This window comes from Falco naumanni, chromosome 9, assembly GCF_017639655.2.
Source record: "Falco naumanni isolate bFalNau1 chromosome 9, bFalNau1.pat, whole genome shotgun sequence".
Taxonomy (NCBI): Eukaryota; Metazoa; Chordata; class Aves; order Falconiformes; family Falconidae; genus Falco; species Falco naumanni.
Genome location: NC_054062.1, coordinates 3,249,838 through 3,267,242, shown reverse-complemented (window position 1 = coordinate 3,267,242; position 17,405 = coordinate 3,249,838). Strand labels below are relative to the sequence as shown.

General features: G+C 48.1%; 1 protein-coding gene across 1 annotated transcript in view; it reads left to right on the top strand.

Annotated features, from left to right (window-relative positions):
• Nucleotides 1–17,405, top strand: part of PAPPA (pappalysin 1) — a 181,831-nt gene that overhangs the window by 147,672 nt on the left and 16,754 nt on the right. Inside the window, exons 16-20 of the mRNA XM_040607353.1 lie at nucleotides 775–985; nucleotides 1,579–1,750; nucleotides 5,108–5,255; nucleotides 7,921–8,030; nucleotides 14,714–14,785. Coding sequence (XP_040463287.1) covers nucleotides 775–985; nucleotides 1,579–1,750; nucleotides 5,108–5,255; nucleotides 7,921–8,030; nucleotides 14,714–14,785 — 713 coding nt within the window. The remainder of the gene's footprint in view (nucleotides 1–774; nucleotides 986–1,578; nucleotides 1,751–5,107; nucleotides 5,256–7,920; nucleotides 8,031–14,713; nucleotides 14,786–17,405) is intronic.

The following is a 17,405-nucleotide window of genomic DNA, read 5'->3' as shown; positions in this document are numbered from 1 at the left end:
AAGGGTTAGTGGCTCATAGCTGTGCTTTGTTTCTTAGGAAAAGCTTACGCCTTTTCAACATACAGTATAAAATAACAAAGAATGTAAAATACACTGAGACTAGGCTACTTTTAGCTTAACCTTCTGAAGTCAAGTAGGTCATAGCAGAGGCAAATAGATCTATTGTACCTTTTACCTTTGAGGTGCTGGCCAAGAAAGCTTCCTAAGGAAAATGAGTCTCTAATGAGTGTTATGAATCGTATTTATCACAGTAGTCCCCAAGGACTGAGTCCCCAGCTGAGAATGGCTCCTCATTGTGTTGGAGTAGTGAGTCTAAAACTAACAGATGCTGCTCCAAAAGGCTCAAAATTGAAATAAAAAGGACAAATTCAGGGAAGAGATATAACACAGAAGCAGAATGAAGAATGTAATGGCAACAAACCCTCTGTTAATGCCATGACTTTGGAGAGGAGAGGGTGATGTATGAAGCAAGCTTCCTTTCAGAGAAGAACAAAATAAGGAAGAGAAATACAAAAGATTGCAAAGCCAGTGTGGTTTCCCCTATGCTACAGCATTTCCTGAAATAAGCACTGTCTGCCTGTCACCTGAAAACAGAGTTCTTAATGATTTAATGGCATCATCTAGAAAGAGAAAATGCATAGGACATACACAGCTGAATTTGTCAAACCAACCGAGGTGGCTTTTGATATATTATGCGTGTAACTATATTTTGGGGGGAAAAAAAAAAAAATAGTGCTGCTGAATGTTGTTGACTTTGCTCACTGTTCTTCTCAGGAAACAACAGCAACTTGACCTGCATGGAGGATGGGCTGTGGTCCTTTCCGGAGGCCCTGTGTGAGCTGATGTGTCGAGCACCCTCCATCGTCCCTAATGCAGATCTCCAGACTACTCGTTGCCGAGAAGATAAGCACAAAGTGGGCTCGTTTTGCAAGTACAAGTGCAAACCAGGTTACCATGTCCCTGGATCCTCCAGAAAAGCAAGAAAGTACGTGAAAGAGTAAAGCCATGTAGTCAGCATGATTCAGAGAGCCACGAGTTAAATGATTCTGGGAGAGGGATGGGCTGTTTATAATATCAGGAATATCACTGAACAATTTCTTCACACAGATAGTTGTGCAGTTTCAAGGGGATTTAGGCACCTAGTTCACTTACGCTTCTTTGCAAATCCTAACCAGTGCTCAGAAAACAGACCTTACCTTAGAAATACCCCTTTGAAATGCAGCCTGGGGAGTCCCCTTTGAAACTCTGTGGGAAAGGGTTACTGCTATCATATACTCCTGACTCTGCACAAACCCACTTCAGACCAACCACAGCCCAAAAATCTGGGAAGCAGAGTTTTTGAGAGATGTGTCCAAGGCCAAAAGAGGAGTTTAGGCTGGGCAACTCAATGTTGGCTTTGCAAATAATCATTATTTTTGCTCAGAGACTTCATGACGCAGATTCACAACTTGATCCCTAACTGCTAAAAGCTCAAGCACACCCATCCCCTTCAACCTGCTAGCAGAGCTCAGAGGCTTTAAAGGCTCTTAGCTGACTCAGCCACTCAATAAATGGTCTTGGTTTTTTCTGCACAAAAAGGCGAGCCTTTAAGATCCAGTGCACGCAAGACGGCACGTGGCTGCCAGGCGCTTGCGTGCCTGTTACCTGCGACCCTCCGCCTTCCAAGTTTCACGGGCTCTACCAGTGCTCAAACGGCTTCCAGTTCAACAGTGAGTGCCGGATCAAGTGCGAAGATGATGACAATCAGTCGGTGAGTCTCTCTTATCTAAATTATCTCAGCCCACACAATCATGGGTTTAGCATATGTTCCCTAAGGACCCTGATTTTAGAGGGGCCAAGTGCCTTTGAGCTCTTCTGAGACCAGAGGCACAGAAATGGAGACGGGAAATACATAATTAGAGGGAGAGTGCTGCAAAGAGCCTGGAAATATTATTTTTATGATAGTAGTAATGCTGTTAACTATTACCTGTGGAGGACTAGCCGTGACTGACTTACTGTTTCTGGACAATAAGTGGCTGAAAAAATTGCCTCATTGGCTCTATGATGTACCTAGAAAATACCAAGTAATGAATGAAAGTAAATAGGATATGAGTTACCTTCACCCTGGTTGTTCATTCTGGTTTACCTTGCTTTTCTCTCCAATTCTTTTTCTCATTATCGTTACGTCTATGTGTGCCATATGATAATTGAACTTTATAGGGATTGCCACTATTCAGGTGAACTGTCTCTAAACTGTCATGTTTCTCTGGCAGTGAAGTTGTCATTTGGCATCAGGGGTCAGATCCTCATCTGGCATAAATCAGCATGTTGCCTTTGACTTCCTAGGAGCTTTGTTCACTGACACGAGAAGGTCTGGCCTTTAATATCACGTTTGAAATGCTTAGTGTTCCTCGCCAGAGGTAATTATAGTTTGTGAGATCAGTGACTTCTCCCAGAAGTGCTGCTGCTGCTTAGTACACTTGGGAAGAGAAAGTGGGAGTTGTAGAAGCTGCTGCTACCACACGCACTGCAGAGAGCAGGGAGTGCCATGTCAAAGGCCTTTTAACTTAATTCCACATTCTGAGGACACATTAAAAAGAGACCAACCCTGCCCTAGGACCAGTGATCGGAAAGGCACCTCTGGTACCTGCTCCAGATGTTAAAAGCCCATTGCTGCTCCTATTCCCTGCCAGGCTGGCCTGCCTCTTCACGGGGAAAACAGGCAGAGCCCTGGGGTTTTGCATCAAGGCACCTGGAAAAGTTTGACTTGTATAGCTTACATGAAGTTTTGAGCCTTGTGAAATGAGAGGTTGCGCATGTGGGTGCAGTTGGAGTGGGAGCTCTGGGATATGCCGTCAGTGGCTTTGTGCATCTACCACCAGCTCAGAATGGTCAGTGTGGCTGAAGACATGTCCTACTGCTGCCAGCGCAGGGAAACCAGGGCCATTGGGGTTATGAAAATGGTGTAACAGGCTTGTGTTTTGCTTTTAAATGAGCTGGATGTGAAGAGGAGCAAGCAGTGGAGTCAGGGTTACAGCAATAATGAAGTGAGCTCTGGAAAATGAGAGATACGGCTATGTCTCTGTTCACTGTAAGGAAAAGTGTAGTGACTGTTCAGCTGCGAAAGCACCTTGAGCAAAGGACATCTTGAGAAAGGGATTTGCAGAGAAAGGTATTTCCAGATATCCCAGAAAATAGACTACAGAAAAAGAGGGAGGACTCCTGGCACAAGCCAGAACCACTTGAGAGGTGTTAATTATTTAAGGATTAAACCCCACTAAGTCTCTCTCAGCTATATAAGGTGATAATGCACGTTGCATCCAAGCAAGAAACCCAGCAGGGATTTTCACAAGAGATTTTGCAGGTCAGGGAATGATGGGCAGTATGTTACTATAGCAATGGATATCCTGGGATCTCTGAGTATGTTGCAGAAACTATACAATAGGACCCTCAAGCACAGCCAGCTCCAGGAACATAAATCAGGTTTCATGGCTCACCTTTAAAAAACATGCTTGAACCCTGGCATGCAAATTGCACTGGAAGTGCACCACGCTTGCTAAAACAGCAAATTGTGTTCAATTATCACTTAGTGATTTCTTCCTGAATTTGTCACCATGCTGAAAGATCATTACTCAGCTGTACATATGGCATCTCTTAATCACCAGGAACATAATGGTCATTTAAGCAGGTACCTCCCCTAGCACACAGAGCAAGGGTCTTCCATTTCTGAATATTGTGCACAAATCATATGAACAGTCAGATCTAAATTAATCAGTCTCTGCCAAACTGGCCCTTAGGTGAGAGTCACCAAGCTGGATCACACCCTGAGTCCATCTGGTCCATTATCTTTTCATATGATTTTCTTATTACTTCTGGCAATGGCCAGATGTCTAGAGAAGGGGAAGCAGGTCCCATGCAGTAGTCTGCCAATAAGACCACTTTGCATCTCACTAAACGTTGTGTTCATCAGCAACGCTGAGCAGAAAAGGCATTAGGACGTTAAGGACAAGACTGACACCAAAGGCTGCTCAGTCTTCCATGCCGGTACCAGGGGCCTGCGCAGATCCATGTGGGTTGTGGGGAAGAGCTCCTAAGAAAGGTTCAGCAGCCCTGCTGGGATTCCAGCATGGACAGCACACTAAAGGGCCCCCGAAGATATCCACCACAATCTCCAAGAGCAGGGTGGGCTGACTGCAGGAAACATGCTTGGCACGTCAAACGGGCTGGGAGAAGCAGAGATCCTTCATGGTTCTCCCACCCAGCAAGGACCCCGCGGGAGGTTTGGAGCCCAGCCACACCAGACGTCCTCCTGTTGAATGTCCCACATTACCCCATGGCAGTTAGGCTCACAGATCCTGCAGAACAGCTTGCGCAGAAATCCCCAATGCCACAAGGATAGATCTGACAAAAGATTGCCTGTGCACTCCTTTGTTGTTTCTAAAGAGCATGATATTTCCCCTTGGACTTCGGTATTCATTCTTCAGTATCATACAGAGAATGTTTTCTATGAGAGAAATGTCATATTCTATTCCTTGCCCATTCCCACACCAGAGGATTTTTTTTTCTCCTTTCCACCTGCCTCTGCATGGCTGTCTCAGCCCCTTCGCTTGCTGTCACTCAAGGCAGCCAAGCTCTAAAGAGCACGTTCTGCCCTGCTAAGCATCCCTGCTTGTGTCCCGCTTTCCTTCCTCCTTCAGATGGCCATTGGGGATTCTTTCTGTTTTGAGACAAAGATGGTGCAACTAGTTAGAAAATGGGCAGAGGGGAAAGGTTGTCTGCATTCAACGTAATGTCTCAACAACAGCAAAGAAGGCAAATGGGGAGAATGCACCTTTATCGCACCTGCAGTGGGTCTATATTAAGGCAGAGACCTGCAAGGGCCTTGTAAAGACATTGCGTTGCACAGAAGGGGCATGTATGTGTGTTTGTATGCAGTGCAGGGGTTTTTTATTATTATTCTTTGGAAGAAAACTCCTCCTTGCCCCCAGGGCTGGCAGTCCCAACCTGGGGCTCTTCCAGCTCCAGCAGAACTTTGTTCCCAGCTCAGCTCTGCCCACTTCTCACTTCTCACCTTGGCCTTGCTGCTGGTTTTGTGACCATTCTCCTTATCTCCTTCTCTCGTTCCCAGGGCCGTGGAAGCAACGTGATTCACTGCCGGAAGGATGGCACCTGGAGCGGCTCCTTTCATCTCTGCAGAGAAATGCAGGGCCAGTGCACACTGCCCACACAGCTCAACAGCCACCTGAAGCTGCAGTGTGCCGGCGGCTACGGCATAGGTCTGTGAGCACCAGTCCGGGTGCAGCTCAGAGGGGAGCAGCAAGACGGGAGGTGGGGATGAGGGTGGGAACGAGAGGGAGGAAGGAAGGAGCCTGCAGTCCTTGAAGTCACCTTCTCCTGTGGACCTCTTTGCCTGAGTGGGAGGCTGCTGCGGGAGGCTTTTCGGGGAACTGCTTTTAAGAAACATGAACCTTTGAGAGGCCAGGCATAATATAACATGCTCTGATTGCCTGCTCCTTGCAGCGCTTCCAGTTTCATCATGTCCCTTCTTGGCCAGCTGGTTTTAATGGGCAGCCAGCACACCAGACTACACCAGAGACACATCCAGTCCTCAAAACGCAGGGAGAGATTGTACCTGCGTTTGCTCTTACACCTTCGTAAGGTCCCCCTCCTTCAACCACACGCACACACGCACAGCCCAGAGGCTGAAAGTCAGGAAGCCGGCAGGGAAGCACAGCGCCAGGATGATTCAGGTCTCTCTAGAAAGAATATGAGATCAGCTGAGTTTCCCCTTTGGTATGATGGTTGTTTAGGAGCTGTTGTAAGGGTATGGTTTTCCCCCTGGTCATTCCGTCAGGGGTGATGACTTCCTGCGCTCAGCCCCGCTTTGTATCACCCAGGCAGAGGGAGGGACAGACTGCACACTGAATTCTACACACTGTGTTGTATTTTCAGCCCCTGTTTTTGAGGTCTCCCTGCTCTAAGGGCTGCAACGGGAGCTGCACTGGCTGCAACCCTCACAGACCCATGAGGCCCCTTCCTGCAGCTCCAGCCCCTGCCAGCCCCCTCCTCCCTCCCCCTGTCCCTTTGAACTTGGAGACATTTCCTCGTTGCACGGCTCCCTCATTATATCGCAGCCATGCAAGGGACCACAAGCCTCCTTGTGTTCCCTCCCTGGGGAGGTGAACACAACCTGGATGAGATCACTACTCTGTAATGATGCCAATTACAGATCATATATCAAAACAATTCTGACCCACTCCTTTCCGTAAGTGTAAATAGCGTGGCAGAGCGCGGGAGAGTGAGTGGCGAGCAGACTGTGGCGACTCAATGTGGCGAGGCATTTTACCCTTGAGATGAGGTTACCTCCTGGGGCCGGCCAGGTTTTTGCAAGGAAAGAAATACTGATTCTTGGTTTGGAGGGGAGCATCTCAGTACTGGAAGCAGGAGGGTCTGCAGCTGCCCACGCAGGGGGCGCCTGCCAACCCTTAGTGCTTTCCCAGCCCTGCTGGGGCAGCTGTCAGCAGGTACCAATCCCAGATGCAAGATCGAGTGGGTTTGATCCTGGGATGGGACCACACAGCCATCAAGGAGGTGAACAATTAATGGGCTGGATCCTGCTTGGGAGCGTGGTTGTCACTGGAGAGAGAGGAATAGCTCGGTGAGGGCACAGCGGCCGTTGGCTTTTATCCTCAGCAGATGGAGACATACCACACACTTTGTTAGGCTCACCCAGCACCGCCTTCTGGGATCAGATTGTTGGGGTTTTCTTCTCTTCTTTGTGTTTTTGGAAGACTGATCGATGTCCTTCCAAGAAGGTGCTCCTCCCCTGCCACCCAGTTGCAATGGGGCTGGTGTCAGTGGGCCTAATCCAGTGGGTCCCTGGAGCCACTGCCATGTGTGCTGGGAAAGCAAAATAAACCCCAAGTTCTCCCCATCCTGCTGGCTCAACGTCCCAGGTCTGCTCTGCTCCTGCTGCCTCCTCCATGTGGGAGTACATGAGAAGGCAGAAGCAGGTGGGGAAAATAATAGCATCCAGTTGTGGTCACTATGAATCCCACACACCTTCGGTAATTCCTCAGACACCTAATCTGCCCTTCCAGGCTGAGGTGTGTGTTGAGCCAAAGGTTCAGCTCTCCAAACCAGTGCAGAGATTAATTCCTCCCCCAGCGCTGATTGGAGTGCAGAAATCCTAATGACATGTTTGCAGCAGCTGTGCCATTCAAGACTGATTTTCCAGGGGGGAAATGGTAATGGTCCAACGCACTAGGGCTTACGGTTGTGTCACCACAGGGCTCTGGGATATTGCTGCAGAGTATCACAGCATGTTTTAATAAAGAAAGGACAGGATTCCCACTGGGCATGACAGTTAATCAGAGAAAAAGCAGGTTTATGTGTGAACAAAGCCATCATTACCTTTCTGCATACTTCTTATTGACTGTGGGACTTAGGTGATAGCTTGTCTGCAATATCATTAGGCTTGGTCACCCTCTGAAAGATTATTATTGAAGGTCTGTAAATGTGACGGATCAAACGGTAGGTTTTTGTCATGTCATAGGTGAGATGAGTTTGACAGCCTCTGCTTAATCAGTCCCATTGCTTGAAAGAGCAGTTGAAATAGGAAAACCTTCGCGTTTTCTTGATGATCTGAAAGCACAAAATCTGACCCCCTTCTTGGAGTTAATAGCCAGAGAAATACCTAGGTATGCAGCTCATACAAAAGGACCCTGGAATATCTGCCACCCCCACGATCTCCTGCTGAGATGCAGGGTTGTACTCAGCATTTCATGTGTGTCTAGAAGATATGTGATAGTTATGGTTGACTGCTAATTGCAATTTAGGAAAAATGAGCCCTAATCCTGTCCTTCAGCTGGAAGGATGCTGAAAGGGTCAGAAGCTGCTTGCTTTATCCTTTAGCTTTATCCTCTCCCATGTTTCGTGCAGGCACGGAGTGTACCACCTCATGTCTGGATCACAGTCACGAGCCCATCCTCCTGCGTGTGAACGAGACTGTGCAAGACATCCAGCACTGGATGAACCCTCAAAGAGTGAAGGTCAGTGCCTGCCAGTTTCCCTCACTATATCCTGCTGCATGTTCAAGTGCGGTGAGTGAACAGCGCTGCCTGTGGTTCATGCAGGGAGGGGAATACACGGAGAATTCTGCCTTTTCAGAAAGAATGCCTGATGTTTGTTGTGTCTTTGCATATTGTTCTGGTAATGCGGTGGCTTCCTCTCCAAGTTGCTTTCTCTCTGTGATTTCCCAGTGAAAGTCAGTTCAAGGTAAAGGTCCCAAATCAGTGCGCTCAGATCCACCCAGCACCTACAGTGGGTGTGATCTGGAAACAGGATTCATTACACAGGAAGGTGTGATGGACAGTGAGAGAAAGGGCACTGGCCAGGTTTTATTTTCTTCCTCCTGTTCAGTACTTTGCATTCTTTGGTGGCAGGGCTGGATTTTTCGGCACTGCTTTGGGATGACAAAAGCAGCTGATACAGAGGGTATTTCATTTCCCAAACCAGCAGAGCTGGCTGAGTCCTCCCCCCGCCCCTTCGCCCGCATGCGAGAGATGCCTGCTCAGCACAGCCCCTTCCAGAGGTCACCACTTCTTCCTCCTGCTGCTGCAAACACGCAGGCAGCATTAACTGCTCCTGGTGCTCTGTCCTGTGTGTCCTCCAGCACCCGCCGGCATCTGTCTGCCCCGATGGGCACATGCACACCCATGCACAGCGCCCGGCACACATGCTCAGCCCTGCACATGCAGGCCACTTGCAGCAAAGAGCTGCTTGGTTTCATGCCTACACTTGGATACCAGCGGGACACGCTCATCTACCCCATTCTGAAAACCCTCGCGTCATCTACACAAATGTGCCCTCTTGCCTAGAAATGCGTGTAACCAGGTGCTTGTGCCTACGCAGTATTTCTGCAGGTGCAGATGTTTATCTGGACATGCTTAAGTGCATGTCGGAAGACGCTGGCACATCACGTGTCACCAGGGTGCAGGTTGCTGGTGGTGCTTGAGCAAACACTGTCGGCTTTTACATACTTGGCCCTGGCTTTGCAGCAGTCTGTTTCACACACTTGAACTCCATTTAGGAGGAGAACAAGCAGCCACCACAGCCCCAGCATGTCCTGAGCAGCTTTGACAGTCTATTTGCTTCTCTACATGCCTAAATATGTACCCAAGGTCTGGGATTTTTGAAATCTAGCCTTGGCTGTGGATAGAGAGCCACTCCAAAAATCTCCACCACTTTGTACTTCCCTACTTCACACAGAGCAATAGAATAAATGCTGGAAAGGGGTGGGGAACCTAAATCCAGAGATTACAACAAGCTTGCAGTGTCCTTCCCAGCTTCCCATGTACTCCAGACACCGAGATTATATTACTGCTAAGCCTAGGCTTTGCCAAGTTTCTGGCATGGAACATAAAGAAAACCCCTATCTCTGTATTAGGGGCAATTTCTCACTGGCCCTTTCCCGAGTGCTAGACTTTAAAGTGGTTTTGTAATTCATGGTGAAATAAAGTGACAGCTTCCCTCCCGTTCTCTGCTGTGCTCCTTCGTTTATTGATGCGGGTACGCAGAGGGAGCTGTAACGAGTTTTATACCTGCAGGTCTCTGGAGGGCTCATTAGGCAGCAGGGAAAACATATAGTAGTAAAGGGATGAGGGGAGCGAGGGGTGGAGGAGAAATCATGATTCCAAAAGTACTGTGGTAAATCGGACCTTTTTTGCCCTGATGGTGAGGATCTTGCAAGAGTTTTAGGCTGTAAGCAGATACAAGTTCAACCCCACAAACACTTTCTAATTAGAGGGTGAGATTTGGGCTTGAAAACTTGTGTTGGGCGATGGAGGGGAGCCTTTAGGAGATGAGTGGTGTGATGCTGAAACACGCTGGAGGAAATTTTTTTGGTAGTTACAAAACATCCATCTTATTCAACTCTCCAGATAAAAGGATGTCACCCACGGGGAGTGGTGCCTCGTGGGGTGCCACTGGGGGAAATGCTGCTGCTGGTGGGACTGGGCAGACCCTGGAGAGATGGGGCTGGGATGCCTAAAGGGAAGGTCCCCATGGCAATGTGCTCTGTATCATTAATAATACCTGTCTCTGTTTATGGTCAGTGGCAGCTTGCTGTTGTGCCATACAAGGAACAGGAGCAGCTGGTTGCATTTACGCAGCAAGTCTTTGTGGATCTCAGAAGGACTTGAATGATGCAAAGGAAACAGTTACTTAATTTCAGGCACAAGTAATGTACAAATGAGTGTAGTACGAGCAAATATAGGCAGGACTGACCTGTGGAGCCTACCTTTGAGAGGACAGGCACAGATAAAACACAGGGAGAGCTGACAAGGAAAAAAAAATATATATATATGTGTGTAGCTGTTCAAGCAATAGCTGTTATGGAAGCAAAGTGGCAAGAAGGAACCATCCCTCCTCTGGGGGTTGTTTAGAGTAGAGCTGTACAAATCACTTGATTTTTCGGTTCACTCAAAGTTCTGTCAAATTAAAAAAAAAAAATGTTTTCCCCTAATCAAAGCGACTCTTTTGTTGTTGTGATTTTTGGTGAACCAAAAAAATTGGAGAAAAAAACATGCTGGTTTGATCATAACGTAACATTTCATTTCCAAGGATTTTTTTAAACTTTTTGTTTAATGCAAATGAAGAACTAGAAATTAAATGTCCTCTCAAAGGAACAACAACAACAACAGATATTTAATTTCAAGCAATGTGTAAATATTACTGTGTTTTTCAGAATTGGTTTAGGCTGAGTTGTTTTGTTGGGTCTGAAACAGTTTGCCGAAATCAGTGTAAGTTGGCAGTGTCTTCCAAATTGGTATTTTCAGCGGGGGCGGGGGGAAGGGAAACCAAACTGAAATCTTCTGTGCATCTGCTGTTCTGCAGTGGGCCGTGTTCGGAGCAACCATTGCTGCTCCTCTGATTTCCCATTTACTGTGCGTGCGCAACGGGCAGCGAGCTGTTGAAGACACCTATAGATAGAGCTGCCAAGTTCGACTATGCAGGCAGTGGAGAGAAAAAAAGTGAAATATCCCAGAAAGACAGCTCGACAGCTCTTTCCCATTGACTGCAGAGAAACAGGACAGACACCTAATTTCTTAGGTTGTCTGAATTTTGGGTTCTTGCCTTTGTGCTGAGCAGGAACAGTCCAAACACTGTGCAAGTGTGTGCATGCCTGGGGTAGCCTTCAAAGGGTTGGTGTGCCCGACTCTGCCTACCAGCGGGGCTGAGTGTGGCTATGCCCCCCCCGCATGCCTGGGACACTGCCCGACTGCTGGTGATGTGTTTTGCCATATGCACCGCAAGCCCTGGGATTTTGGATGTCCAGAAGTCATTAATGGGGATTCTCCTTAAATACTCCTGGATTCATTTTAGCTTTGCAGCTTCTCTCTTTCCTTCCCCTCTCCCCTTTCTGGGAGTGTTGGGCTCATTTTGCAGACAGGGAAACTGAGTCGCAGAGCGGTGAGATGACTTCTTGTGGTGCAGTAGCTCAGCACCCTGGCAGGCAGGAGTTCCCACCCCGTCTGTAGCTACAGGAGGAAACAGCCACCAAGCCCAGTGTCTTTCCTCTCTCGGCAGCAGTGGCCAATCCCCTCACCACCACCACATTAAGCCCATGGTTAATTGTTTTGTTCTTTTAGTGCCTGAGGAGTGAGTTAGCTGAGACCAGTAGATGCCAGTCCCTGGGCTTTAGCCCTGGGGGACACTCGACCCGTCTAAGGTGGAGGAGAGCTCTCCACTGGCCTCTCTTGGGGAAACCTAATCCCCTCTGCAGCCTGCAAATGGTTGACATCATTGTGTTAGTTCCACCATGGGAGGGAAGTGCTGTGACCGGAGGCACTAGGTCTTCCCTCACAAGGAGAAAATGACAGCTGGATTTGCTTTCTTGGCTCTTTGTTACCTACTGTGGGAGCGCATCCCAGCTTCCTCTCCGTTCGCAGCAGATGGAGTCACAGCCACCAAACCGCAGATGTGGCTGGATGGCGTTTCTGGGATGGGGACAGGACCAAAGTCAATACACCCAGCTGCACAGCGTGGCCCACACGGGAGGGCAGCTGTGCTGCAGAAGCCGATGCACAAGGGGAGCTGGGACCATGAGGGCAGCATATGTCACCGCAGCGGCTTGGAGCACGTGGCAGCACGGGGCAGGGATGGGGCTTGCAGAGGCACCAGCCGGATGGGCTTTATCTGCCCTGCACCGCCTGGCACGTGTTGCATGTAGTCCTTCCATCCACCTCCTACTGCATCCCTTGTTGGCCTTGTGAGTCCACCTTCCTTTCTGTGGGCACTGATGCCATCAGACCCTGGTCATGCCTGCAGTAGTGCTGCCTATACCCTTCCTTGCTTGCTTTTTACACATTTGTTTATCTCAGTTGCCCCATGCAGCACCCCACGGCACCTATGTGCGTGTTTGCAGGGATGATGCCCAGCAACCCAAATCATGTCCGATTTCTCAACCTTCCAGTTCAGTCTCTCCCTCTACCCACATCCCCCCTCCCATCCCATTGCACCACATATACCACAGCAGCAGCCTGAGGGTACAAACAGGCTGGGTTGTGGGAATCTGGGGCTTGAAAAACCAGCAAGAGGAGCCAGGACCATGGCTGAGGGCCCTTCCCTGAGCACACCCTGCTTCCAGCTCCATGAATGTTAGCAAGATTGAATCCAGCTGGAACACCTCTAATGGTCTCCACTAGCAAAATATCACCCAAGGAGAGGGCAAAGTAACTGGGACTAAGCTGTGGGCAGGTACCACTCCAGAGCAATGGGAATGTCCCACTGACCCAGTGATTAATCAAGCACAAGGTCAGCGGGCTTTCCTACACTATGGAAAGCGACTCAGGGCTGCACTCCCTTTCCCTGGAGGATGTCCAGCCCTGGGGATTGAGGATGACCCTAAGTGAGAGCTCCAACCAGAGTGTTGTCCGAGCAGAGCCTTCACCTTCCATCCATTCCTCTAAGGGAGGGTGCTGGAGTTTTAATACTGGGAGGTCAGGAAAGTAGTCGGCACATCTTCTGCAAGGGATTGCTCTCGCTTGGAAACCTCCTTTCTTAGGAGCCTGTTATGGGGCTCTTTGGCTCCTTTTGTAAGCTCCACATGCCATGCTCACACACATTCACTCATATCGAGAGGTTTTGTAAGTATTGGTGCTTCTTACCAGGGGAATGTGAGACGCTCTTTGTAAGTGCACTTCTACTCATTGTCTGGCTGGCCTTGGATACAGGAGGCAAATGCCTGGGGTTTTCTGCTTTGCTTTAATTCTTGGGTTCAAATGCTCTTGAACTGCTTCCTTTACTCTCCCCCTCCCAGTCTGTTGACTGGCCTTGTTTATTTTGAAACCTAGAAAAGTTTCCTTTCTTCTTCCTCTGAAGTGCAATAAACAGAAGGGGGTGGGGGGAATTATCTCACCATTTGTGGCAGGCAACAGCCTGGAAATCTCCAGCTGCCTGTCAAGAGCACACTGGGGGAATGTCTGACACTGCAGGGCCCCGGCACCTTGCAGCCTCCCTCCCGGGGATAAACAACGTCCCCCCCCCTCGCCCGGCCGCTCCCCCGCTCACACAGACGGGCCCTGTTGCGAGGCAGGTGGGGCAAGCCGGGCTTGACTAATAGTGGAAAATCCGAGAGCATCGGAAAGATAAACAGCCCAAGTCAGATAGTATAAAAGTCCTTTTTCTAGCACACGCCAGGTAAGCCTCAAATGACAGAAACTGTAAAAACAGGCTGAGGTTCCCCTGCAGATGGATTAAATTAGCCCTCAAATAAACAGGGGAAGGGATGGCTTGTGCGTCAGGTCTTCCCAAATGTTAATCCCTTCCTTCCCCAGGCCTCCATCCAACCCTGACCCCTGTCTTTGGGTGAGTGCCTATGTGTTCATTTCACCCAGCTGGACATTGTAGTGTTCCATCCATGGGCGATAACCCAAAATGAATATTGTGCCTGATGTCCTGGTGAAGGATGGGAGTCCGAGCTCCTAGACCTCCATGGTATTGAACCACCATCTCCACTGACCGGCCAAACTTTTCATCCACTCCTAAAATCTAAGCTTCCACATGTACAGGCAAACAGTGGCTGTCCTGCGTGTGTCATCGTTGAGTAGGCTGGTCATCATTTTTGCCCAAAACTAAGGCAAAATCTAGAAAATCTATAAACAGAGTTGGTACAGATATTATTGTAAAGCTCATAAAATGCAGCAGATGATGCTGGGTTATACCGAAGGTACGTAGTGGGAGGTGCTTTTATTTAAGATGGTGCCAAAAATGTATCTGAAAGTCCACCTTTAGCTGTTTGCATCTTCTAGAAGTACAGGTACGAGTAGTGAAAGAGAGCAATGCTTTGCAGCACCGAAGAAATCTCTAAATGGATTCCTAAAATGTCTCCCCCCTACCCAAAAGCAAGAGAGTGGACCTGTGCCTTTGCCTTTCCCTGCCACGTTCCCCCACCATGAGTGAAATATTGGACATGACATTTTAGGAGAACCTTAAATATTATTTTAATCTCAAATGTTCTGTTATTGCAAGTGTCAAGTCCAACACTTCTTGTAAATACCTGGAGGACAGCCAGGTCCTGAGAACACAAGAGGTGTTAGGAACTGAACTTCATTGGTTAAGTACAGGAGAGCCATAGGAGCCAGCATGCTGACTTTCTGTACACTGATTTCTTTGTCTTAACCTGTTGGTTTTTGGTTGGTGTTTTTTTTTTTTTTTTTTTTCTTTCCTCCAGAGCGTTGTCTGCACGGCGGGACTCAAGTGGTACCCTCACCCTTCCCTGATTCATTGTGTCAAAGGCTGTGAGGTGAGCGCTCGCATTAGCTCCGGTGGTCCGTGCTTGCTCTCCTGAATGTTATGGTAACAGTCACTGCAGTCATGTGGGCTGTAAATGCTGTTTTCCAAGTGGGGCAAACAGACTTTTGCCCTCACGATCCTGTCTACCAGGCTGTGATCACTTGCATCAGTTCTTACACTCAGTGGTGAAGTTGGTGGTTTTCCTAGAGCTGATGGTTGAGTGATACTCACAGGAGTGAAAGATCAAGTAGCTCAACAACATTGGTGGCCCATCAACGTTTCTGAGGATCTGGGAATTTCTGGGCAGCTGCAAATACTTTCAGTTGTTTTTCCTTGATTTTGACGTCTTATTAGAGGGCTAATTCTTTCCAAGGCCAGGTAGGTTTTGGGCATTGGAGTGTGCAGGTAAACTCTAAGAAGGCCAGAGGCAGGAATGATACCACCGGGTGAACAGCACAGCTGGACAGTGAGCAAATCACACATCCCTCCACTGTGCACTTCCATCTGAACTAGAAAAAAAGTCAGAAAAGTGCAGTGACATTTCAGCTGTGATATTTTTTACAGTCTTGTATATTATTTGAAAACAGCAACTACTTTGAAGGATGTGGTTTCTGCTGGCAACAGTGTTTGAAAAGTCTGAAAAGTTTGAAGATGCTTCCAGTGGTTAAACGGGGCAGGAGATCTCTGGGTCACGGTGCTCATGCAGTTTCCTTCCATGCCTTGAGTATCTTACTCATGTCAAGGAGTCAACCCTTGTGGTACCTCTGTAAGGCTGAGAAGCTTCATGGCCATTTTAAAAATGGGGTAGCTCACAGGCAGAGGGATAGATGGCTGCTTTGGTTACATGGACGGGCAGTGGAAGAGCTGTGTCTCGACCCCACATCTCCTGCACTGGTTGTGCTCTCAGCAACCCAGTCTTACAAGCGCATTGAAGCTATTTGCCTGAAGAGGCACAACATGGCACAGAAATCCCAAATCTGACACGGAACTCTAGACCACATTGCTGTGCGACATGATTTGTCTTCAAGTAAAAGACAGGTTTCCTTCGCATACAAATGTTGGGCCCAAGAGGGTAATAACTCTTCAACAATGTAATAGTTTCTGTCTAGTTGTTTCCTAAATGAAAAGCATTCTGCTGTCAGTGCTTTGAATGCCATAAGCCATCTCACGCATTGCAGTCATGCAGGCTGGCTAGGTGCCCCTATTCTCCAAAGAGCTAAAATAACGTCCAGCAACCATTAAGAAATGCCATTCAGGTGCTGATGCACCATTGGGTATCCATTCTCCTGCTGTTTAAGGATAGTTGTTACTGAGGCAAACTTTGCAATGATGTAATAATTTACCAGAAGCCATTATTACTGACATGCTTTTTCTCAGCATTTTCTTCCCTTCCATCATTGTTAATTGCCAGACCCCTCTGCATCAATAGGAACTTTCTTCTTTTCATCATTCATCCAGCAATGTCACCGCATTGCAATCTATCATCTTGGAAGGCTTTGCCCAGACAATTGATAATGGCCTGTAGCATCATTTTTAGAGCATGATTCTTCCAGGATCCACGAATGGGCCAGAGCTTGTTTTCTGGCATTAAGGTTTCAGAAGAAATGCCATCTTCACCAAGCCTTTTCACACGACTAGGGAAACGGGGGTTAATAAGCAAGTAGGTCCATATTACTGGGCCATTAAGCTGACACAACCCCTCATGTATTACTGTCCCTAGAATGAGGGAGGGTTCCCAAAAGAGGGCTGTAAGCAGGGCGTTATTTCACCCCGGGTGAGCGCGGTGGTACCAGCGTGGTGCTGCAATGTGATTTTTTGTCGCTCCCTAGTGGCAGGAATAGAGGTTCCGAGTCAGCCCCGTACTCCGCCGCAGCTACCGTAGGTGTTTCAGTGGGAAAATAGTCCCTCTGGACTACCTGCATAGTCCTCCAAAAACACAGGAGCACTAAGATATGCATGAAGGCCTACAGAGACCTCACCCTCCACAGCCAGGCCTCTAAGGTCTCCCAGATGAGGATTTTGGTACCAAAGCAGAACAGATGCTCATTGTCCCGTTCTTCTCCTCCAAAGGACTGACTTGCCTACTCTGCCAGTGTGAATGAAAGGCAAACTCTCCTACAAGTTTCTTCTACTGATTTTCCAGTGTTCATAGGTGTAGGTTACAGGCATAGGCATGAAAATTTAAGTCAAGCCTTTCCTGACCAGCAGACACAGCCAGGCAATACAAGGGAAACGTGGAGAAGGCTACAAGATGTCCTGGGAGGCTGGGCAAAGTTCACATTTTTGAATATGACCAGGTTGGCATAAAAATACCTCTTCTTCTACTATATAAATCATTTCTTCTTAACTCTTAGCATATTCATTAATTAAATTGGAAGGCAGTTTGCAAGTCAAAGTCTTCGCCTATATGAATAAGTCATTCGCTGTGGAAGTCAGTGGAGCTAAGCCAGTTTACAGGGATAGGCGCCTCACCCTGTAACTCTGATTTCCTTGTCAGCATTTGTGGTATTTGCATGTAGCTAAACGAGTGAACACGATGAGTCAGTCACCTCCTAGTAGTCCTACTGTGGCGTGATATCGCCATCACTGCCTGCCTTTCCTGCACCCTGATAGAAATAGGTAAATTTGCG